Source organism: Equus quagga, chromosome 2 (assembly GCF_021613505.1).
Source record: "Equus quagga isolate Etosha38 chromosome 2, UCLA_HA_Equagga_1.0, whole genome shotgun sequence".
NCBI lineage: Eukaryota > Metazoa > Chordata > Mammalia > Perissodactyla > Equidae > Equus > Equus quagga.
In genome coordinates, this window is record NC_060268.1 from 81888841 (window position 1) to 81914344 (window position 25504).

At 44.0% G+C, this 25504-nt stretch overlaps 1 protein-coding gene across 6 annotated transcripts in view; it reads left to right on the plus strand.

Annotated features, from left to right (window-relative positions):
• Positions 1-25504, plus strand: part of LOC124236487 (protein FAM169B-like) — an 84332-nt gene that overhangs the window by 4635 nt on the left and 54193 nt on the right. For 4 of the 6 annotated variants that reach the window (XM_046655506.1, XM_046655509.1, XM_046655511.1 and 1 more), the window contains exons 2-3: positions 11006-11139; positions 14291-14390. In XM_046655506.1, the coding sequence (XP_046511462.1) occupies positions 11006-11139; positions 14291-14390 (234 nt within the window). Of the gene's footprint in view, positions 1-11005; positions 11140-14290; positions 14391-25504 lie in introns of those variants that run through there. The other 2 variants (XM_046655507.1, XM_046655508.1) reach the window with 2 other exon arrangements.

Here is a 25504-nt window from a genome sequence, read left to right on the forward strand (position 1 = left end):
ATCCAGGAGCCTGCTGTGCCCTGGCAGGATGGAGTGAATGACCGGGCGGCCAGGACTCGGGCTGGGCCGTGGGAGGGAAGTGGGCACTCAGGTGTTGTCTTTCTGACCTTTGAAACCCTAGTCTCGTGACCGGCTGACTGGCCTTAGCTGGGTTCCTGACAGCAGCTGGCTCCCGGCTCCTCTGATGACATTCTTGTTTGTTGCTCAGCCCTGGGAAATTCCAAACAGAGGATTGTAGAAAATGGCTGTGTCTTTTGCTGGGTTGTGTGGTATAGAAATAAACTTCAAGGCAAAATTCGAGCACATTTGTCAGTCAGATGCCCCTGGTGTCACCGGACTTTTAAAGTCAGGGTCGCTGCGGGGGGCAGTTGCAATTCAGTGACTGTCAGTAGCAACTGAAGGTCTGGGGCATTTGAATAACGCTTATTAGGATATAACAGCTGTGGGTTACAAATTCCATGCCCTTTAGTGCACCCATCCTCTGTTGTGGGTTTTCTTTTCCAAGGCCAGTGATCAGCAAGCTTGGGTGGGGGTGGGACACCCAGCCTGTGTGAATCCAAAGACTACTGTCTGTTGAAACCCAGGCATGTCATTCCCCCCACCCCCTTTCTCTGGCCCACTGGGAGCCCACTCACATCAAACCTTTTGCATTTCCTATGTCCAGGCAGTGGCCTCATTTCCTACTTGAACCAATGCCTCTTGTCTGTCAAGGCATAGATGCTTCTTTGCTCCTTCAAAGCAGGGCAGCCACGGGTCCCCTGGCAACCACCTTAGGCTGGGGCTGGGAGCTCCTGGGGAAGTCAGAGGGGGAGCTCCTGTCCGTGTGTGTGTGTGGCGGGGCCTCCCGAGGCCCAACCCTCCTAGACCGCTTGGTTTCCTTCACTTGTAGAAATTAAGATAAATGTGTTTTTCTTGGAAACCTAGTCTTTAACCACTACTCGAAAATTCCATTAATTCCGGAGGGAGAAAGCTGTGCTCATTTCTTCATTACATTTTGCTGAGATAAACCCTAATCAGGTCCTTGAATGTTTCATTCAGTACTCAGTGCTTGAGAAGTCAGCGTCAGGGAGATGTCACTGTTGCAAAAAACTTCCTCTCACTGCACTGTCCCCCCGCCGGTTGTACTCTGTTAGACTCCTACTTAGGGGACTATTTTTGGTGAGTGTATGTATGTGGGCGGAGGGGTATGATGCCCACACAGTGGGTTATAGTTGGTTGTTCATCTTGACCTTCATGTTTTTCAACAAGTGCTTTCTGTAATGTGTGGGTCTTGCCGACATATGGCCTATTAGAACATCTTGGAAAAAAATTTTTTTAAGCTATGCAGAAGGAAGGGTATTGCTTTGTGTTTTTTCATAATACCTGAATATTGAATAAAAATGTTAATTAAAATATTATAAAATACTTGGGGTAAAAACACAACAGAAACAGAATTTGTCCTTCTGCAAAAGCATAGTCTAGTTACTTGTTGATGAATATCTGTTTGTAATCAAAGCAATTACATATGAAGATCAACAGATCATCTTGTTTTCATTTCTTCTTTTAAATTGAGATTCCCTCCACCCTTGCCCTAATTCCATTTTTTCTCTCCTATTAATTTATATATTTAATATATATTTAAATATTTAATATATATTTAATATAATTAAATATAATTTAATATTATAAATTTAATATCTATATTTCTGTTCTTTTAGGGGCTAACTTAGCAATACTAATATGCTTGTGCACTGGAATTAATTCTGAAATTAATCAATTTTAAGCTTTCTCTGGAATCACAAAAGGGCTTTGAAACCTTTTCGCTCCACATACCAGCTTCCCAATTTAGGTGCTATTGTTAATGCAACACCTTAGTTCTCTTATGATTTGTTTATCTCCTCAGATGAGATGTTTTTGTTTTGTATGGTTAGCATTGGGTCAGATTTTATCCACATGTTTCTCATTTTCTTTGCTTCCATGCCTTCTTGACTAACTTCCTCTTCAGGTCATTTTCCTTTCCCCTGAGGTACGTCCTGTAGAAATAACTTCAGTGAGGATCAGTTGCTAGTAAACACCCTCTGGTTTTGTTTTTCTAAACATTTATTTATTTCATCCACATTCTTGGAAGTTACTTTTGCTGGATGGAGGATGAAAGTCATTCTCCTTTAGCACTGTAAAAATGTTCTTCCATTGTCTTCTGGCTTCCATAGTTGCTGTGGAGAAGGCAGCTGTCAGTGTAACTGTCATTCCCTTGGGAAGATCTGTTTTTCCCTTCTGGCTGCTTTTATGCTTTTTGTGTTTGCTGTTTTATAGTTTGACCACAGTGTGTTTAGGTGGGGATTTTTCTTTTTCTTTTTCTTTTCTTTGCTTTGGGGTTGGTTAGGATTCCAGAATCAGACGATAGGTAACTTAGATTAATTCTAGAAAAATTTCAGTCATTATTTCTTCAAACCTTGACTCTTCCTCATTCTGTTTTCTCATTCTGGAACTTTAATTAGGTTGTTACTGAACCTTGTCATTCTACTTTCCATCTCTCTTAACCTGCCTTTCATAGTTTCCACCTGAGTGTCCTTCTGTGCTGCATTCTGAGTAATTTCTTCATATTTTCCAGTTCATCAGCTATTTAAGACATTCATTTCTAGAAGCTCTATTTTCTTGCCCTCTAGAATCTTATTGAGCAATTTGAAAAATCTTGGGGGGGCCAGCCCTGTGGCTGACTGGTAAAGTTTGCATGCTCTGCTTCGGCGGCCCAGAGTTTTGCCAGTTTGGATCCCGGGTGCAGACATGGCACCACTCATCAAGCCATGCTGAGGCAGCATCCCACACAGCACAACAAGAAGGACCTAAAACTAGAATATACAACTCTGTGTGGGGGGCTTTGGGGAGAAGAAGGGAAAAAAAAGAAGATGGGCAACAGATGTTAGCCCAGGTGCCAATCTTTTGGAAAAAAATCTTGGCCCTTTAAATTCTCTGTTTAAACTTCTTTAAACATGTTTAATATCCCTATCATCTGTATTGGATAATTTCAATATCTGTAGTCTGTGTGGGTCTGATTCTGTAGTTTGTGCTGACCCTTTTGCGATAGTTTATTTCATCATATGTTCAGAGATTCTTGAAATCAGGTCTGCATGACCTCAAAGCTGGTGTCCTTGCCTTCATGCTGAAACCTCATGCCTGTGTGGCCTAATGTTGGGGAGCTCTGATAAGTCCTCATTCTTTTATGGGTGCTTCATCGTCTTTTCATACTGGCTTAGTTTGTAATACCTTAAGGAAAATATTTGGCATTTTAGAGTAATGTACACCTTATTCTTCTTTTGGAGGGTTGATTAATTTACCTTTTGGGAAAGAGCTAGGATCTTAATGGACTTAGACTGTTTCCAATGTTAGTTTATAAATGTCACAATTTGAAAACTACCAGTTGAATTTCATTGACATATATGGAAGGGAGGGTTAAAAAAGAAGGTCAGCTTGGCTCCTCACCCCACACATCTGGCTAGCAGCAAGTTCTGCCATGTCCACTGCCAAAACCTGGCTCAAGCTTGCTGTACCCTTGTCCTCTTCACTGCTATCATTCGTCCAAACCATCCTCATTGCTTGCTTTAACTTGTGTTCCCTCTGATTCTGTTTCCTACTGCAGTGTGTTCTGGAGGAGGCAGGAAACACACTCCAGCTATCGTGCTCTCTTGGGGACCCTTCGGCAGCCTCCTACTGCATTTTTCTTGGAACCTGAAGTCTGGAATGTGGTCAGGTCCTGCTCCTCCAGCCCCTGCCTGTCTGCTTCCCTTGATGGTTTCCTTCTTTTCTTGGCCGCCATGCTGCAGGCACACTGGCCGACCTTTGGCTCTTGGAATCCCACTGCTCCTTTCTTCCTCCTGCATGGGCTATTCCTTCAGTCTTGGTGGCCCTTGCCTCTGCTCTGCACAGAGCCAACATTTTATTCTTCAGTCCTACTTAAAGGTTACCTCCTTAAAGAGACATTCCCTGGTTATCTTGTCCCCTTTCTCCCACCTCCCATGTCAGTCTTCCCCCTCCATGCATGCCATGGCGTGCTTATTCTCTACCACTTCACCTAACTGCAGTGTGCAGTTCTCTTTCCACCTCTTAAAGGTTTTTCAAAGTAGATCTTAAATATTATGAATATCTGGGCAAAAGACTTAAATAGATTTTTCTCCAACAAAAACATGCAAATGGCCAGTAAGCACATGAAAAGATACTCAATATCACTAATCATTAGGGAAATGCAAATCAAAATCAGACTGAGATGCCACTTCGTACCCATTGGGATGGTTATTATCAAAAAATGGAAAGTGAGTGTTGACGAGACTGTGGAGAAACTGGAACCCTTGTGTACTGCTGGTGGGAATGTAAAATGGTGCAGCTGCTGTGGAAAACAGTATGGCAGTTCCTCAAGAAATTAAACATAGAATTATGATGTCATCCAGCAGTACTGCTTTTGGGTACATACCCAAAAGAAGTGAAAGCAGTGACTTGAACAGTTATTTCTAAATCCATATTCTTAGCAGCATTATTCACGATAGCCAAAAGGTGGAAACAACCCAAGTGTCCATTGAAGGATGAATGGATAAGCAAAATGGTGTGTATACGTATATATACATTAATATATATATATACACACAATGGAATATTATTCAGCCTTAAAAAGATATTTTAAGCCATGCTATGCTGATCACTAGCTGCCATTTGGTGCTGGTACACTGTGCGTGGTCTGTGACATGATATAAATTAGTAATTAGGTGAGTCAGTGAAGGCTCTGCTGGAAATCTCAAGATCTGGGTCTCAGCCCTAGGCTTCCTGCTACCTAACTTTCCATTTTTGAACTTCTGTTTCCACATCTGAAAAATAGAGTAGGTACTTTGTGCTTTCTTGACTTCAAAGGGTTGACATAAGTTTCAAACAAGCGAGGATGTGTGAAAGCCCTTTGTCAACTGGCAAGCACTGTGCAAATGTAAGGTGTAAAAGGGTGCATTTTAGTGTGGGAACATAGCGCTATTTTTCTAATACTTTTTCTGCCAACTAGTACTTTAGAAACTTTGTTTATCCGCAGGAGGCAGAATATTAACTTTCTTTTATATTTCTTCAGTTTAAAACTGAGCTGGCATTAACCGGATGCAAATATTTGTATTCAGCGTGTACTCCATCATCTAATTTCAGTTTTACACAAATGAGTCCAGTGCCTTTATGGAAATGTGGCTGTCTCCATATTTTTCCAGTTATTGGGAAGTAACTGCATTTTCCCTAAGCGAATCATTGCCTCAGTTTCAGGGAATCCCATTCTTCTCCGTCCTTTCTCCGTGTATGGTGATGAGGCTAAGTACTTAACAGTGAGCACCAACTTCATCTAGAACTGGGTCGTGAGACTGGGGACCAGTCTACTTTCAGCTTCCCTTGTTGCTTCGCAAAGGCCTGGGCATGCCAGAGAGAAACCCATTTTATTCCTCTTCCGAGGTATTATTGTTTTCAGTGTAAGAGATGAATGCACAAGGATGTGATGTCTGGATGAAAGTTTATAAAGTCCATTAACAACCACAATTTTTGGCTAAGTTCTGAGAAATGTTATTCTGTGACATTTCTATGGGCATGTGACATTTCAATGGGTAGAAGCATTATGGTGACGAGTTGTTTTTCTTCCTCTTGTGCTGTGTGGTTTAGGGCTCCGGTTCCAGGCTGGACATGCTCGCCCACAGCATTTTCCCACCAGCTTCAGGGCCACCACGTGTTGTGGTGGTGTTACTGACACTGGGGCTCAGCATTTTGATGAACTCTAGGTCAATTAAATCAAGGATACTAAGAGTGAGGTTTTCCCTGAGCACGTGCCAAAGCCCTCTTCCTTCCTGGTACAGGTTAGACAAATAAGGCACCATAATGACGACCACAGGGGATGTTGGAGCTCAAGTTCAGGGGTGAGGAAGCCTCGAGCTTCCTGCAGTTGTGTAAGGTGAGAACCCCTCTTCTGTTACCATTCTTAAGGAAGCAGATATTTGAGATTTTTTTTCCTCCTCTCTGCCCCAAATAGGGCTCCACATTTGTCCCCAAATGTGACACCTCTTTGAATACAAAGGGAACAGTATGTTCCAGTCTCACCTCCTATCCTTTTGAATGATTCAGGGGGGAAAAAATAGTTTGATCTTTGTTATCTTTTGCCTAAAAGTGAGATGCACCAACGCTCAGATTACGAGACCTTCATATTAAAAGCAATTAGGATTACATAAACCTTTGTGTGGGTGGCACATAAAGTCATCTGCATATTTTACCATCTTAGATTTGGGACAAGTGATTTATTCTCAGCTAAGGCAATGACAAGTTGCAAGTTGGCCAGTACTAAATATGTGATAACAGAGCAACAGCTCCCTGTCAATTACCGAGTAACGAAACCTTCACCGCCACCACCTGCAGACCTTTCCCAGCGCTTCCCCATTCCCTGACAACTTTGCTCATCTGCTCAAAAAATTCTAACATATTCTACATTCTGTCTTCCAACTTTTTTTTTTTTTCTCAATTCTTTGCTAAGAATATTTTGGCAATCAGATGCTCTTCAAAAACCAACAAAAATATCCGAGTGTGTATTTGCTTCACCTTCTGTTCTCTGCTCCTCCGTGTAGAGGATTGCTCTGCTGACACCTCGGCCCCCTTTCCTGGCCGTCCTGGAGCTCCAGGCGTTTGCACGTCTGTCGTGTGTCTGAGAGTGATGGGGCCTCCTGCCCTGACATTATTTCAGAGCGCACTTCTCTAAGCTGTGTTTTGTCATCTGTCAGTTAGTGTTCTAGGACAAGGGGTCCCTAGTTAAATAAGTTTGGGAAATAAATGCCGGCTTAAGCAAATCGCATTGCTGCAGGATTTCTAAATTTCTAAATACGTTCTGGGTGTGGACAGGCGCGGAGAATGCCCAGCAGTGAGCTCTGCGTGCCACGGCAGGCCGCGTCTTCAAAACTTGCCAGGTGCCGAAACCCGTCGCCAGCAAATCTTGTGGGGCTAGTGTCCCACAGGATGCCCTAGGAAAACAATGGCATGATGCAAGGACAGTCGCAGAGATGGGTGCTGAAACCTTGGATTCTTTGATATTGAATAAATGCCAGGCACTGCCTCGCACAACTGTGGGTATTTCTCACTGTAAGCAACAGCCCTATTTTTTTTTTAATTAAACATAATCATATTTTAAGTTAAAAGTAGTTTCGGTTTTAAGGCATCCTGTGGTGAATGCTTTGGCGGCTCGGTGCTGTTTGCCTCTGTGAATGCTGAGTTTTCTGAAAGCGTGCAGCTTGAAGACACACAGCTCTGGGAGCTGGACTGCAGGGCAGCGCACGCCTCGTTAGAGATTGGGGACCCTGATGGATTCCTGGTCCTGAAGTCTGGGCAGGAGAGGTGGCATTTGGAAACCTTCTCCCGTTAGGCACTACCCTACTGCCTTGGGTGTGCAGAACACCTGGGTTCAGAACCCCCCAAAGACTTCTGGCTCGAAGCTTCCTGTCTCTTCTGGCATCCTCCTCTCTGGTTAGAAACCAGTGTCCAAGCTCTCTATTAAGCTCAGAATTAATCACTCAGCCCCACTCGGCAGCTTTCTCCTATGGTAAGGATTCCTTCTTATAATAATTTCCTTTGAGAAGAAAACTAATTTATGAAGGAAAACCCATACCAATTGCATGGAAAAAGAGAAAAACAAAAAAAAGTTCTGTACGAGTGCTATCTACTTTTAACCAGTTTTTAAAAACAAAAGTAAAATATACTTTATAATTTTACATCCTTGAAAATTTTTTCACATATTATCATGACCAAGAATTATTCTTACTCTAATTCAAGAATGACAACCCACATTACAAAAAAACCAAATGATTATAGCTGGCTTTTCCAGTGACAGAATGCCGGGTGGTTACTGACACTTTTAGTAAAGTAGAAATTCTAAAGACTGGGGCTAGTAAGACTTAAAATATCTTTATTAGTCTTTCTCATAATTATAGTCCCTTGTGAGAAAAATTAGACTCTGCTAAAATGAAATTTCCTGATTTTTGTGGTGAAGTAGTGTTTGGAGAGAATCTTCTGCAGGTGAGACTGAATCAATGATTAAGTGCAGAGCATTTGATCCCTTTCATTAACTGGCATTGCTGTTTACATCTGGAAGACCAACAAGTGCTGGGAGAGCTCTCAAGCATTAGGCCTTGCCTGACTGACCAGCGATGGCTGATGAAGCAGCAGTGACTGGCAGAGCAGGAGTGGGTGACAGGCGGTGGCTCACCGGAGTGTGACAAGCCGTGCGTGCAGCCCTGGGAACTTGAGCTTTGGTACAAAGATCTTGAGTGAATTAAGTATTTTCCATAGAAGAATGCTTTAAAATATACCACTTGTTTTTTTTTTGTTTTTCCGGTGACTACAGCAAACATATGCTTAAAGTGAATTCTCAATTTTGGGGGTCGTTTGGGGCTTTCAATTTCTTTACAGTCTGCAATGAATTATTTCAACCGGGTGCTTTTTTTCATAAAAGCATTTTCCATTGTACCGAAAAGATTACATTCTTTTGGCTTTGGAAAAATATTTCCTGTTCAGTTCAAGCCATTAAGCCTGTTCGCATTTCGCATCTGGGAGCGCCTGCCCCGCTCTGCCTTCCATCACCAGCGAAGCCAGTGTGGCGGTCCCGCTCGCCTCCAGCGCCTGCGTAAACCGCCCAGCCCTGCTGACTTCCCCGGGGCCCCTCCGCTCTGCCCCAGCGCCCTGTGGTTTGGCGGTGGGCAGGGGGCTTCCTTCCTCCCGGAGATGGAGGCGGAGTCTTGTGCCTGTGCCTCTGTGTGTTTTCTTTCCTTCCTCCTAGGTTGGGGAGGGGGTCTCCTTTCCTCTTAGGTCGGGAAGGGGGCCTTTCTTCCTCCTGAGGGCGGGGGTCTTCCTCTTGGGGTCAGGGCTGGGGCGTTTCTTCCTCCCTGGAGCGGGGGTCTTCCTTCCCAGCGGTCGTTGGATGCCCCCTCCCGTCTCCCGCCTTAGGCAGCTCCTTTTTTCCCCTCCCACCTAGTTTTGCAGAAAGCTAACCCAAACATTTGCTTTGTGAGAGGGAAGCTGCCGAGATTTTCCTTTGGGGGAATTTCCCCCAGAGGGAGGAGAAGTAATGAAAACCAGAGGCCGGAGGGTCGCGGCCCCCCGCGGTCCTCCAGGCATGCGCGGGGGTGCAGTGGGTCTCCCTGGGGCGCAGGGGTGGGCCCCCGCTTCCAGGTTTTAAGGGGGAACAGAGCTCGGGTGCCGCCTAGTTGTGTGAGTATTGAGATATTCAGATATTTCTTTTCCCCCAGGGTTAGTTTATGCCTGCTGGGCCCTCTCCCCAGAGGCTCCGGAGCAGCCCAGACTCTCAGGTTTGGGGGCTTCCTGCTCGGAAGACCCCAGAGGCACCCGCCCCTGGGCCAGCTGGGCAGTAGAGCCCCGAGAGACCTGGGTGCCCTGGGATACTGTTCCCCTGGATCTTTGAGGGGATCTCATGGCCCAAGCAGGATAACTGGCCGGAGAAATGATTTCATGGTGGGCAAGGAGCGAACTGCATTCATTGCATTTCTCCTGACCACACGCGACCAGAACTGATGCCAGGCAGCCCTTGGCAGCTTGGGGAGAACCAGGCAGAGGCCTCTGTGGACTCTAAAGGAGCAGCCAGGCCTCTGGGCCCAGTGGTCTTGGGTGAGGTACCCCCTGCCGATGCCCCTCCCGGGAGGACCTCAGCATCCTCCCAGCACCCTGTTGTGAGGGGTCTCAAGGGGCCGAGTTCAGCTTGTGGGTGGGGCTGGTTGATAAGGCTCTTCTGTTGACCCTCAACCTCACTGGAGTGGACTGAGGCCCCAGGTCTCACAAACATCTCTCCCAAGACACAGGGCCAGGAGCAGAGTAAAAGTGGAGGTGGGATCTGCACTCGCTCCTTAGGATGGTGTTCCTGGGGGCGTTTTGAGAAAGGTGGCTGTTGAAGTTGTTTTCATGGGACAAGCATGCAGCGTGAGTTGGGTGCCCCAGGGTTGAAGCAGCCCTCTTTCCAGCTTATTTTTCTTAATGCATTTGAACGTGTGTCAAATCTTTTTTCATACCTGCGTACAAAAATTGAATAGTGGGAGAATGTATCTGCCCAGCTCTTTCCCAGTCTGTGTGTGCCCATGAGGTTTTCACAGTGGAAGCCAGGGGCAGGGGGACTGACTGAGGAAGAGGAGGAAGAGCAGAGGGCGGCTCTGGCAGCCCCCCAACCCCCCCAGGAAGAGCCCAGAGGTGAGTCAGAGGTGGGGGTCCACAGAAGGCGACAGAGCCCCCTCCCACTGAGGAACACGCCAGCCAGAGGTCAGCCAGTGTCTCCGGAAAACTGACCACCGCTTCCAAGCTGAGTTGGATACTATCCATTTGTGTGATTATTCAAAGGAGAGAATTTTCCTCTAAAAATGTGGTGCTAAGAAAGCGATGCTGAGGAAAGCCGAGAGATAACTGGCGAATTAATATGGACGGTAGTCTGTGTATGGACATGTAGTTTACAGGTAGTTTTACAGTTCATACTAACTAGTAATTGAAACTCTTAGAGAAGAGCAGCCCCATCACAGGAGAGAAGTGGCAAGTCTTATCAACATGCACAGCCAGTGTCAGCTGGCGAATGATGGCTCAAGCCGCAGTTGTCATTTTGTCAAAGTTTCCAAGGTTCTAACCAGTTAGCGTCAGCTCTCAAGGTCCCTGATGTCCACACGTCTGCCGTGGCCGACCCATCTGGAGAATACGTGGGAAACCGTTCCGTGGTTGGGTGTATGGAAGGAAGTTTCTGTGGCAGTATGGGAGGGTTCCTGTTGAACCTCTGTCTCCTGGGGCTTGGCACCAGCCCTGCCATCGAGAATGTCTTTCTTTTGGTGCCTGCTGCTACACTGCTGTTTTTTCATTTTTTAAAAAAATAGGTGAACATAATTTTTAAAGCAAGTGTTCAATTGGGTGCTTTAAAAAAAATCTTCAAAAGACAAGTGACTTTTCCTTTATTGAAAGAGTAAAACTAATGCCATTTCTTGCCTTCTTTTTCGCCCAGCAGACCTTTACCCAGTGGATATTTTGGAAGATGACCCCGAAGGGCATCAGGAGGCAGCTCTGGCTTACTATGCTTCGCTTAGGGCAGGCGTGCGGCCCTCAGCGGAGGTTTTCTCTCTTCCCACTGGGGAGCAGGTATGTGTGATCATCCTGGTTGGTGGAGAGCTCTTTAAAATCTAACTTATTAGAGAGTAGAATGTTAGTGAAAGGGTATTACAGATTAAAAACAAAAAAAACTTTGTGGAGTGAATGCTAGGGTGATTCCACCTTGAGAAGCAGAAGGAATCCTGGATTGTGATTCTGAAGTCCTGACTGTAGGCCCAGGTCTGCCAGGCAGCCTGTTGTGACTCCCCGGCCTACCACTCACTAGCTGTGGGACCTTGAGGAAGTGTCTTAACCTCTCTGGTCTTGATATTCTCATCTCTACAACTGGGACAATAACATAGCTTACCACATACTGTTGTTATGAGGATTAAATGAGACACTGTGTGTAATGCCTGGCTGGGTGTCAGTTTTCCCATTTGTAAAATGAAGGGGTTGACTGGTCCTTGGTCACTAAAGTTTGGCTCAGTTCTAAAATTTTGTGATTTGGAATGAAGTTATATCAATTGGAATGAAGTTATGTCAATTACGCTTTTTAGCACGGATCAGATTGCATTTTGAATATGGATTGGAAGAGAACAGAGAGCAATGAAAACCACTTATTTGTTAGGACAGTGGGATTGTGGGTGAAATTTTGTGTTACTTTTAAGACCTTCCCTCCCCCCCCACAGTAAGTACAAAGAATATATGGTGAATTTTGGGCTGTCCCTAAGTCAGTCACCTTTCAGAGTTGAGGCTGATCTGTTGAAAAAGACAAGATTTCCTTGTTTTATACATGTCAGATTTCACTCCTGCCAGAAATTGTCGCTCACTGGCAGGCAGAGTTGGTTGAGGAAGACAGGGTTTTATTTCACTGCCCTGAAGGTGTTCCAAAGTGCCTTAAAACAACGGCTTGTACGGTTTATATAGTGCGGCTTCCCTGAGCTGTTGGAGATGCTAGTTTGTAATCAACTCCTAGAAGAATCCACTTCCTTTGGGTGAGTCCTTGTTGATCTGCAGGGGAGATGGCGGGACTCACGCGCTGTCAGCGCCCCCTAGTGACAGTCACACCAGGAAAGAAAGCGGGCTCTCAGTCGGTCAGTGTACCTAGAGCTTCCGGCAGGGCTGGTGGGCTGCAGGGTGGTGTGGCGCCTGGCGAATGCGGGGTAATCCGAGACGTGTGGTGAATACAAGAGTTAGCCCTGAAATACTTTAGGATACAGTTTTCAGTCATCTGCTTTTATTTCACGCTTATTTATGGATTATATTACCTAAAACGAATATGTATTATGCTCAGTGAGTGAATAATTTTAGTGTTATTAGCAAAAACTTAATAAAATAAGACAGTTACTAAAATTCAGTTGTTTTGACATTATAGAAATGCTGAAATGGCTTTATACCTATCCTCTTCTCCTGCTTCTAAAAAAAAGAACGTTTCATGAAAACAATCATTTGGTTTCCTACCGTGTTAGCAGTTAATTAAGAAATGGTAGAAGTTTCCTACCATTTAGCAGGTCGAAATATTCTAATTTGGGATAGTATTGGACCTCGTTATTGCTTTTAGTAAATTTACCTTTTCTTTTTGAATCCAGAGAAATTTTTCCAAATTTTCTTGCTTTTTAAAAAAGGAAATGGTTTGAGGATCAAACCACATTGCTCTGGTCCTCTTAAAAGTCTTTCGTAATTAACTCTGTTTCCAGTCTTAAAATTGTTCTGTCACATTTAAAATACGATAATACTTATGGATTTTTCTGGTTATAAAATAGTGTTTGCTTGTTGCATAGTATTTGGGAACTGGAGCCAAAGACAGAAAATAAAATCACCCACGGTTAACTGCTGTAAACATTTGATGTGCTTCCATTTGATTTTATTTCTGTGTGTGCTTTTTTAACATTCAGATCACACTCTGACAACAACGTGGTCTGTAACAAGGCTCTTCCTATGGCGTGTGCTGCTTCGTCCATATCGTTTTAATGGCCTTATGATGGCCGTCTGGTGGGTGGACCCTGCTTCACATGACCGCTGCAGGAGGGCCAGTGTGGGGAGTCTTAATTGAGGTGACTTGAAAACGGGGAGGCACCAACATGTTTCCTGGTCCCAGGATTTGTTAAGAAACAGTTCTCTGGGGGCTGGCCCCCTGGCGTAGTGGTTAAGTTTGGCGCTCCACTTCGGCAGCCTGAGTTCCCAGGTTCAGATCCTGGGCGTGGACCTCCACCACTCATCAGCCATGCTGTGGCGGTGACCCACATATAAAGTGGGAGAAGACTGGCACAGATGTTAGCTCAGGGCTAATCTTCCCCAAGCAAAAAACCCAAAAGAAACCCAGTTCTCTGAAACTTTGGAGGCCCGCTGTAAACTCTTACAAGCAACCTGCTTGCCTCGCTCAGCCGACACATTCTTTTCTCATTTTCTCATACTCTCTTCAGTTTTCAAAACACACTTTGCCATGGAATGTGTTGACCTTTTGCATTGGGAGCTGGGAGCAGTGGGGTTGATGGCCACAAAGAGGGCTTGGGATGTGGACACTTGAGAGAAGTGTCCTGGGACAGTCCCTGCATTAAAGGCCCCATAGCTGCTGCTTGGTGCTGTTCTCATTCATGAGCGAGCAGGTGCTCGCATTGAGGTGCTCACCCTGGGGCTGCCACGGAGCCAGGGCTGAGCCTGCAGAGGGGGCCCAGATTTCTTGAGCTTGCTTGTAGCGATGCAAGCTGGGCAGTAGGCAGCCTGAGTGGCGTCCTGGGTGAAGACAGGCTTGCCCAGGCTGTCTCCTTAGAGTGGCCACAGGAGGCAGTTGAGGCTGGCTTGGCAGGTATGGGCCTGAGGTGGGCATGTGACCCTCTGCTTTTGTAGGCTGAGGCCCAAACGAGATTGGGCTGGCAGAGGCTTCTGGGGCAGGAAGCGTATGGAAGCGAGAGAGTGGAGGGCCTTCAGCTGAGTAGGTCAGCTTGGACAATCAATGCTTGGACAGATGGACAGGGGAACGAGGGAAAGAGAAGGTTTGCTGGGTGGGGGACAGGGGCAGGGTCCTTGTCAAATTCCCCTCGTGTTTAGCTCAGGTGTAAGGTTTCCATGTTTACGTTGCCCACATCCTGTCAAATTAACCTCTGTGTAATAGTGTTCTTTCAGTGAATAGCATGCTAATTAACTAATTCCCTGTGCCCTTACTATGATGAAAGCACAAAATGGTGATTTTATTATTTTTCAGGTTAAACTCGAAGCTTCGTCTGTTTGCTTTTGCACCGTGCACTGTGATGAACCTCAGCAGAAAATATTGGTCTTGGTTAATCCCCAGGACACAAAGACAGGTTGGTAGTTATTAATGGGTTTAAGAAACCGGGATTCTGATGGAATTGTTGACAACTAACGGAATCAAATAGCCGGGAAGTGGCGGTTGTACTCTTAGGCTGGATTTAGAACATCAAGGCAGAATGATTTGTTTCCACCTTTTAGAGATCCAGTAGTGCATTATTATTTCTGTTCATTGCCACGTGTATCGATTTTTGTGTTAAAGATGCTAGAGACCTTTTCGCCCACAGTGACAGTATTCAGAGCTGCTTTTGAAGGTGGCCCTTGCCATTCTTATTAATCTGTGTATACGTTGCATGCATGGGGTGGAGCCCTTTTACTGTAGTGTCACCACAGCCCTGTGAAGCACAGGGACCATTCTTATCCCCTGTGGACAGATGAGGAAAGGAGGCCTCGGATGGTCAAGTAACTTGCCCAGGGCCGCACAGCTCCTGTGTGGTAGGCGTTTGCAAAGCGCTGATGGGGTGGGGTTTGTTTCTGGCCGTGCAGTTTATGTAACCCATAGCTCATTTATTCCTCTTCTGCATTCTGAAGAGACCGTTTGTGACCTCTTTTAGCTCCTTGCAGTGAGCTCTCTCGAGAGGCGTGGCCCTGCTCAGTTGCGTGTGGGGCAGGGGTCTGGGGCTGTGGGCAGTGGGAGCGTGAGTTGGGGAGGAGAGAAGGGTGGCAGCCCCTTGGTCCACCTTGAGCCCAGGGCACCAGTGAGCTTCAAGCAAAGCCCCTCGTCTCTGACGTCCAGGGAGTCCCAATTTAAATTCAATCTTATTTAGAAATGTTCTCCTTTAGTATACTTTTCTGTTTTATGCATTTCCTACAATGACCACGTATGGCTTTCCTAAAGAGAAATTAAAAAAAACAAACCAAGAGTGGCTGGCCCCATGGTGCAGCAGTTAAGTTAGCACGTTCCGCTTTGACAGCCCAGGGTTCGCTGGTTCGGATCCTGGGTGCAGACTTGGCACCGCTTTGCAAGCCATGCTGTGGTAGGCGTCCCACATATAAAGTAGAGGAAGATGGGCACGGATGTTAGCTCAGGGCCAGTCTTCCTCAGCAAAAAAAGAGGAGGATTGGCAGCAGATGTTAGCTGAGAGCTAATCTTCCTTAAACAAACAAACAAAAAACAAACCAAGGAGGCCAGCACCGCCGTTGAGTGGTTTAGTTCATGCACTCCGCTTTGGTGGTCTCGGGTTTTGCTGGTTTGGATCCTGGGCGTGGACCTGGCACCACTCATCAGGCCATGCTGAGGTGGCGTCCCATATAGCACAACCAGAGGCACTCACAACTAGAATATCCAACTATGTACTGGGGGGCTTTGGGGAGAAGGAAAAAAGAAAGAAAAAAAAAGATTGGCATCAGATGTTAGCCCAGGTGCCAATCTTTGGGGAAAAAAAAGAAAACCTACCAAAAAACAAACACCTGTCTTTGGCCATAATGAAAAAAACCCAACTCTTAATTAGTCAGCCCTCCTTGAACGATGTGGTATCTGTGAAAGTTTGGGGTTGTAGGTCTTTAACTACAGTTTGCAGAGGGGGCCTCCTTCAGCTCCCCACCCCGAGCCTTTCACCCAGCATGTCTGTCTGGGGTTTGTCCTCAGAGGGTGCTCTGCTCCATTGGTGTCCTGAAGCCCAAGGTGACATCCTTAACTGGGGAAAGTTATTCAGCGCATAGAGTGTCGTTAATGCATCTCTTGTTGCTCATCCAGAGGCACGAGTGCGCTTGGCTGGCTGGCTGAGAGTGGATGGCATGTGTGCAAAGCCGCCTCCTTGCTCAAGGCTGGGGTGGCTGAGCTGTGTGTGGGACCGTGCTGGTCAGGGTTCGGGACGTCTCCTGTTTCCACCCTGCAGAGCTTGGTCGCCATGAACGAAGGGAGGGGCTGTGATAACCCTAGGCCTTCGACATTGCCTTCCATTTGCGTCTCCGCCACCAGGTTAGTGAGAGTGAAAGATGTGCCCACAGCCACTCCTCAGTGAACAGATTGTCAAAAACTCTAAAAATATCATATGCCAACTTTAAAGAAGATGTCCAAATATCAGCAGCCCTCCCCCCTGCCTTTTTTCGGCATTTAACAATATTCTGGTTATAGGTCTTTAACTACAATTTGCATAATGTAAACATATGACTGACTTATAAATCTGTTTCCTATTTATACTGTACTTAATTTTTTGGTTGTTTTCAAGAATATATTATAATAAATATTCATGAGCTCCAAGACATCTCATTCCGGACCTTTCCTTATACAGAATAGTGCTTTAAATAAAGTTTCCAAATGTTTTTCTGCTGCTGGAGCTCTATTGTGGTTGCTGCGATTTTGCATGATTTCCAAAAAGCGCTCAGGTATTACCCACCCCGCGTGCTCTTTAATCCGGTGTTTAGTGTTTAGAAGCTGACACATTGTGTAAATGAGCCTCTTGTGGCTTGAAACACGTGGACTCCACAGCTTTGACACATGTGTCCCTTCACCCTAATGCTTAGCTGTGCCCATCCTGAACGCTGCTGCTGCTTCCTTTGTAATTGTCCTCAAGCAGTTGTATTTGTGAAGCCCGTGTGTGTTTGCATGTGTGTTTAGGCAGAAGCTAAAGGGATCAGAAGCTGTTTGATAAGCGCTGTGTATGAGTTAATTATTGATAAGCTGGTTGCATCCATCACAGTAACTTCCAATAACCCAGTGAGCAAATGGAAGACATCCTGGAGTTGTGAATTCCCGGGTGGCGAGCAGTCACCTTGCGCGGCAGCCTGCCGTTAGGATGTAAGTGGTGAAGCTTTCCAACTTCCCTCTTTAAGAAACGGGGAAGGCGCTTGTCATAAAGGTGGTTTCAGAAGCATGTGCCTCATCCCTGTGTTTCCTGCGGGGCTCATTCTTGACTGTTTCTCTAATCAGAGGCTGGTTTATGTCACCGAGGGGATATGGCCAAAGGCTGCCAAGAAGCTCCCTCCCTTAGTTGCCTCTGTACCTCCCAAGTGCCTTATCTTTCATATATTTCCCCTTATTTATTATTTCGTTTATTTCCTCTTGTTTTGTTACTCTTCCTATTTTTAAATTATTAGCTGGTCTCAAGGGTTTACAAAGATGAAAGAATAACTCCTCTCATCAAAAAAGTTGTGGTCTTTTTCTTATCTCCTGTGTTCAATCAAAACTGCTTACCCGAGCATCCCGGGTTCCAGTCAACTGCTGGCCTCTGGCTTTTCTCATTTCCTCCTCTGACCTGTGCAGTAGAATAGGATTCACCTGGACTTTGGTGTCAGGTGCAACTGACTTGGCATTCTGACTCTGCCAACTGACTGGGTGACCCGGATAAGTTATGTAGCCTCTCTGAGCATCAGTTTGGTCATTTGCAAAACGGGGACCTCTTACCCACTTTACAGGGCTGTCGTGAGAATGAAATGATTTGTGGCGAAAATTGGATGCTTTGGACCATCCAGGGCAGAGTGTAGGCATGGAATTAGCCGTGTTCTTCCATCATGGCACACCTTTGCGTGTTCTTCCACTGTCTTTGAGCGTTGTGTTACAGAAGCACAGGTGTTTAGAGTGGAGGCCTTCTTGTTAACTGCTGGCCAAACTTTGGCGGTTGAATTGTCTCCTTGTAAGAAAGCTGTTCCTCTCCTAATCCAAAACTGCCTTGTTGGATAAATGTCATGCAGTCCGTCCAAATCAGCAAGTGATCAAGGGTCGGCCCGGGAGGATGTGCCTCTGTACTGCCAAGGTGGAAGGAGGCAGATGACAGTTCTCATCCTCGGAAAGCACGGTGAGCCCTGGCATTGAAGAGGGCTGCTGGGAAGTGGATGGGACCTGGGGCTGCGTTAATGAAAGGATAATGCTCCAACTCACTTACAGCTCAGTTCCCTTTGGTACTGCTCAGGCCACGTCTGAAGCAAGCCGGTGCTACCCATGGAGAGCAGCCAGGCAGTGCGAGGGCTTGAGACCATTTGAGCAGGGCTTGAGGAAACAAGGGCTATTCAGCTTTGGAGGAGGGCTGCAGGGGTCCTGGAGCCCACGGTTGAAAGGGCGTTTAGATCATTAGGTCCAGTGTGTTCCAGGAAGACTTTAGGTGGTGAGGTTGAATTTCAGGAGAAAAAGGGTGATCTTTTGAATTGTATTTCAATCCTAACTGTATCAAGGAAAAAGAGTCCGTTTCCTGCTAATAGGCCTTTAATGCTCGTCTAACACTTGTTAATCCCCCTCCTTTTTTAAAAGAGAATAGGCCTCCCAGCTTCCAGGGCCCTTTGCTAGAATTCAAAGATTTGTCTTTGTAAGATTTATTTTGATAACTATAGTAAATAATGCCTCATTTATGGTAGGACTAATAAGGTGGTTCACAGATATGTCAAAATCGTGAAGGGGTGTTTGGGAAGTGCTGGCTTCTGCTCTGGGGCCTCTCCATCCTGGGATAGCCTGTTCTACTCTGAGGCAGCGCTGACTGTTAGAACATCCTTCATAAGGAGCTCACACTGAAAGCCTGTAAGTCTCCTCATTGGCCTAGTGCCCACACTGGGGCCATCCAGGTAGGTGGGCAAGGCCCCTCCACAGCACAGCTCTTCCCAGGTTTGGGGCCAGCTACCATATCTCCTGAGTCTTCTTTTTATTTGCTTTCATTTTATTTATTTTACTGAGGTCATCTTGGTTTATAACATTGTGTAATTTCAGGTGTACATTATATGTATCAGTTTCTGTGTAGACCGCATCATGCTCACCACCAATAGTCTAGTTTTTATCCTTCACCATACGTATGTGCCCTTTTACCCCTTTCACCCACATCCCCACCCCCTTCCCCTCTGGTAACCACTCATCTCTTCTCTTTATCCATGTGTTTATTTATCTTCCACATTTGAGTGAAGTCATACGGTGTTTCTCTGTCTCTGTCTGGCTTATTTTGCATAACATAACACCCTCAAGGTCCATCTGTGATGTTGCAAATGGGACGATTTTGTCTTTTTTATGGCTGAGTAGTATTCCATTGTATATATATCACATCTTCTTTATGCATTCATCAGTTGTTGGGCACTTGGGTTGTTCCCACATCTTGGCTATTGTGAATGATGCTGCAGTGAACATCGGGGTGCATAGATCTCTTTGTATTGTTGATTTCGTGTTCTTTGGATAAATACTAGTGGAATAGCTGGATCATTTGGTATTTCTATTTTTAATTTTTTGAGCAATCTCCATCTGTAGTGGCTGTATCAGTTTGCATTCCCACCAGCAGTGGATGAGGGTTCCCTTTTCTCTATATCTTCTCCAATACTTATTATTTCACATCTTGTTAATCATAGCCATTCTGATGGGTGTGAGGTGATATCTCATTGTAGTTTTGATTTGCATTTCCCTAACAGTCAGTGACATTGAACATCTTTTCATGTACCTGTTGGCCATCTGTATATCTTCTTTGGAAAAATGTCTGTTCATGTCCTCTGCCCATTTTTTGATTGGGTTGTTTGTTTTGTTGTTGTTGAGTGTATGAGTTCTTTATATATTTTGGAAATTAACCCCTTGTCAGATATATGATTTGCAAATATTTTCTCCTAGTTTGTGGGTTGTCTTTTCATTTTGTTCATGGTTTCCTTTGCCTTGCAGAAGCTTTTGAGGCTGGTGTAGTCTCATCTGTTTGTTTTTTCTTTTGTTTCCCTTGCTTGAGTAGACATGGTATTCCAAAAGATATTTGCTAAGACCAGTGTCAAAGAGTGTACTGTGTATATTTTCTTCTGGGAGTTTTATGGTTTTAGGTCTTATCTTCAAGTCTTTAATCCATTTTGAGTTAATTTTTGTATATGGTGTAAGATAATGATCTACTTTCATTCTTTTGCATGTGGCTATCCAGTTTTTCTAACGCCATTTATTGAAGAGACTTTCCTTTCTCCATTCCATGTTATTGGCTCGTTTGTTGAAGATTAGCTGTCCGTAGATATGTGGTTTTATTTCTGGGCTTTCAATTCTGTTCCATTGATCTGCACGTCTGTTTTTGTGCCAGTACCATGCTGTTTTGATTACTGTAGGTGTGTAGTATATTTTGAAGTCAGAGATTGTGATGCCTCCAGCTTTGTTCTTTTTTCTCAAGATTGCTTTAGCTATTTGAGGTCTTTTGTTGTTCCATATAAATTTTAGGATTTTTTGTTCTATTTTCATGAAGAATGTCCTTGGGATTCTAGTTGGGATTGCATTGAATCTGTAGATTGCTTTAGGTAATATGGACTTTTTAACTATGTTTATTCTTCCAATCCACGAACATGGAATGTTTTTCCATTTACTTATGTCTTCTTTGATTTCTTTCATTAATGTCTTACAATTTCCAGTGTCGAGGTCTTTCACCTCCTTGGTTAAATTTGTTCCTAGATATTTTATTCTTTTTGTTGTGATTGTAAATGGGATTTTATTCTTGACTTCTCTTTCTGCTAGTTTGTTAATAATATATAGAAATGCAACTGATTTTTGCAAGTTGATTTTGTACCCTGCAACTTTGCTGTAGTTGTTGATTGTTTCTAATACCTTTCTGGTGGATTCTTACGGGATTTTCTATGTATGGTATCATGTTGTCTGCAAGCAGTGAGAGTTTCACTTCTTCGTTTCCAGTCTGGATACCTTTTATTTATTTTTCTGGCCTAATTGCTGTGGCCCAAATGCCCAGTACTATGTTGGATAAGAGTGGTGTGAGTGGGCACCCTTGTCTTCTTCCTACTCTCAGAGGGATGGCTTTCAGTTTTTCCCCATGGAGCGTGATGTTGGCTGTGGGTTTATCATATATGGCCTTTATTATGCTGAGGTACTTTCCTTCTATCCACATTTTATTGAGAGTTTTTTATTGTAAATGGATGTTGGATCTTGTCACATGCTTTCTCCGTGTCTGTTGAGATGATCATATGATTTTTATTCCTCATTTTGTTAATGTGGTGTATCGCATTGATTGATTTATGGATGTTGAACCATCTTTGTATCCCTGGTATAAATCCCACTTGATCATGGTTTATGATCCTTTTAATGTATTGCTGTATTTGATTTGCCAGTATTTTGTTGAGCATTTTTACATCTACGTTCATCAGCGATATTGGCCTGTAATTTTCCTCCTTTGTGTTGTCCTTGTCTGGTTTTGGTATCAGGATGATGTTGGCCTCATAGAATGAGTTAGGAAGCATTCAGTCTTCTTCAATTTTTTGGAATAGTTTGAGAAGGATAGGTATTAAATCTTCTTTGAATGTTTGGTAGAATTCTCCAGAGAAGCCATCTTGTCCTGGACTTTTTGGGAGGTTTTTTTTTTTTGAGGAAGATTAGCCCTGAGCTAACATGTGCCACAAATCCTCCTCTTTTTGCTGAGGAAGACTGGCCCTGAGCCTATATCTGTGCCCATCTTCCTCTACTTTATATGTGGGATGTCTGCCACAGCATGGCTTGATGAGCAGTGCATAGATCCACTCCTGGGATCCAAACTGGCGAACCCCAGGCCGCTGAAGTGGAATGTGCTAACTTAACTACTGCGTCACCAGGTTGGCCCCATGGGAGGTTTTTGATTACTCTTTCAATCTCTTTAGTTGTGATTGGTCTATTCAGATTCTCTGTTTCTTCTGATTCAGTTTTGGGAGGTTGTATGAGTCTAAGAATTTGTCCATTTCTTCTAGGTTGTCCAATTTGTTGGCATATAGTTTTCATATTATTCTCTAATAATCCTTTGTATTTCTGTGGTATGAATTTTAGTTTCTCCTTTTTAATTTTTAATTTTATTTATTTGAGCCTTCTCTCTTTTTTTCTTAGTGAGTCCGACTAAGAATTTGTCAATTTTATCTTCTCAAAGAACCAGCTCTTAGTTTCATTGATCCTTTCTATTGTTTTTTTAAAGTCTCTATTTCATTTATTTCTGCTCTAATTTTTATTTCCCTCCTTCTGCTGACTTTGGGCTGTGTTTGTTCTTCTTTTTCTACTTCTGTTAGGTATAGCTTAAAATTGGTTATTTAAGATTCTTCTTCTTTGTTGAAGTAGTCCTGTGTTGCTATAAATTTCCCTCTTAGCACTACTTTTGCTCCATCCCCATAAGAGTTGGTATGTTGTATTTTCATTTTCATTTGTCTCCAGGTACTTTTTGATTTCTTCTTTGATTTCTCCATTGATCCAATGGTTGTTCGGTAGCATGTTGTTTAGTCTCCACATATTTGTGACTTTCCCAGCCTTTTCTTGTAGTTCATTTCTAGTTTCATAGCATTGTGGTCAGAAAAGATGCTTGATATGATTTCAATCTTCTTAAACTTATTGAGTCTTGCCTTGTTTCTTAACTTATGGTCTATCTTTGAGAATGTTCCATGTGCTCTTGAGGAGAATGTATATTCTTCTGGTTTTGGATGGAATGTTCTATCTATATCAAGTCCACGTGGTCTAGTATTTCATTTAATGCCACTCTTTCCTCCTTGACTTTCTGTCTGGATTATCTATCCATTGATATAAGTGGAATGTTGAGGTACCCTACTATTATTGTGTTGCTGTCAATTTCTCTCTTTAGGTCTGTAAATAGTTGCTTTATATTGTTTGGTGCTCTTGTGTTAGGTGCAGATATGTTCATATATGTTATGTCCTCTTGGTGGAATGTCCGTTTCATCATTATATACTGCCCCTGTTTGTCTCTCATTATCTTTTTTATCTTGGAGTCTGCTTTGTCTGATATAAGTATGGCAACATCTGCTTTCTTTTGCTTGCCATTTGCTTGGAGTATCATCTTCCATCCCTTCACTCTGAGCCTATGTTTGTCTTTAGAGCTGAGATGTGTTTCCTGGAGGTAGCACATTGTTGGGTCTTGTTTTTTAACCCATCCAGCTACTCTGTGTCTTTTGATTGGAAAATTAAATCCATTTACATTTGAGTGATTATTGATATATGAGGGCTTAATACTGCCATTTTATCTCTTGTTTTCTGGTTGTTCTGTATTTCCATTGTTTCTTTTCCCTTGTACTTCTGACTGCCCTTGCAGTGTGGTGGTTTTCTCTTTATGATTTGTGGCTCTGCTCTATTTTTTTGTTTGATCATTACCATGAAGTTTGTGTAAAAGTTCTCATAGATGAGAGAGTTCATTTTCTGATAGCCTCTTATCTCCATTAGCCTAAGCAGGTCCCATCCCTTTTCTCTTTCCTTTCTGAGTTATTGTTGTCACAAATTGTTCTTTTCTGTCTTGTGAGTTTGTGACTTAATTTAAGTGTTTTTAGTTTTATTTGGTGCTTTCCATCCCTTTGTCTTTTATTATAATTAAGTATTTACTAACCTATTCTGATATACAGCTACAATTTTCTGATTCTGTCTGTTTATCTCCTTGCTCAAGGTTTTGTAAACCTCTGTTTTTTATTTTCAGATGGAGGGTTCCTTTCAACGTTTCTTATAAGGCAGGACTAGTGATCAACTGCCTCACTTTTGTTTATCTCAGAAAACTTTTATTTCTCCATCATATCTGAAAGATAGTTTTGCTGGATAGAGTATTCTGGGGTGGAAGTTTTTGTCTTTCAGTATTTTGAATATATCATTCCATTCTCTCCTAGCATGTAAGGTTTCTGCTGAGAAATCGGCTAAAATCTGATAGGGGTTCCTTTGTTGATTATTCTCTTCTGCCTTTCTGCCCTTAGGAGTTTTTCTTTGTCATTGGCTTTTGCCAGTTTTACTATTATATGCCTTGGAGAAGGTCTTTTTGCATTGATATAATTAGAAGTTCTATTGGGTTCATGTACTTGTAAGTCCCGTTCTTTCCCAGATTTGGGAAGTTCTCAACTGTTATTTCTTTGAACAAGCTTTCTGCTCTTTTCTCCCTCATGTCTCCCTCTTGAATACCTATATTCCTTATGTTACTTTTCCTAATTGAGTCAGATAGTTCTCCAATAATTTTTTCATTTTTTAAATATCTTAATTCTTTCTCTTCCTCCACCTGAAGCATTTCTATATATCTATCCTCTACATCACTAATTCTTTCCTTCATAATGTCAGCTCTATTTTTTATGAATTCTAAATTATTTTTTATCTCATTAATTGTGTTTTTCATATCCAGAATTTCTGGGCTTTTTTTTTTCTTTAGAGTTTCAATCTCTTTGGTGAAGTATTCCTTCGGCTCGTTGATATCATTCCTGAGCTCACTGAACTGTGTCTCTGAATTTTCTTGTAACTCATTGAGTTTCTTTATGACAAATATTTTGAATTCTCTGTCATCTATATTGTAAATTTCTGTGAGGTTAAGATTGGTTTCTGGAGACTTGTCATTTTCCTTCTGCTCTGAAGTGTTAATGTGGTTCTTCATGGTGTTTGATGAAGTCATCCTTTGCTGGTGCATTTGCAGTTGTATCAGGTTGCAGATTCCACCTGCCACTGTTGGAGTGGGGCAGGAGCTGTGTTTCCTGATCCCACCCTCTCTGCTGGAAATTGTGCCCATAGAGCTTCTCTGTGTTTGTGCACTGGCTGCAGTTGCTTGGCAGGTCATCCTTGCACACACAGGCTGGGTCTCTGCTCTGCCAGCAGGTCGCTCTGGCGCAGGATCCCTGCTCTTGGCAAGGGACCCACTGAGCTGGGAGCTGCAGGCCAGCTCTGTGCTCACAGGTAGCTCAGCTGAGCTGGTGTGCTTGGTGTGGGCTCCTTCATGGGGGCTGAGCCACGCCACTTGGTGGCGAGTGTTCCCACCGGTGGGGCTGCTGTGCCACAGTGGGCTCTCTCATGAGCCAGGCTATAACTCCAAAAGTGTTCACACAGGCTGGGCTACCCTCGCCTTCTCATATAGTCACAGTGGCTGCTGTCTGAGGTCCTGTGACCTAGCTCACTGCTGCCAGGGTGTGGGAGGAGGAGGGGTGTGCTCACCTAGTTCTACTGCCTTACAGTGATCCCGTCCATCCACCTTCAGAGGCAAGGCTGTGTAGATTTCTCAGATGTCCTGTTGTGCTGTGCAGGGAATCCTCTCCTGGTTAAAAAATGTCCATTTAATTGTAACTTAGAGGGGAGAGACAAAGGGAACAACTCATTCTTCCATGATGCTGATGTCGCTCTCCCTGCGTCTTCTTTTTAGATCACACATCTCTCATTCTCCAACTGCTCCTCCTGTGACATGGGCTTCAGAGCTCGTCACATCCTGGATCCTTCTTTCAGACCTGGGGTTTTGGAATATTGTGCTCAGAACCTGTGTCA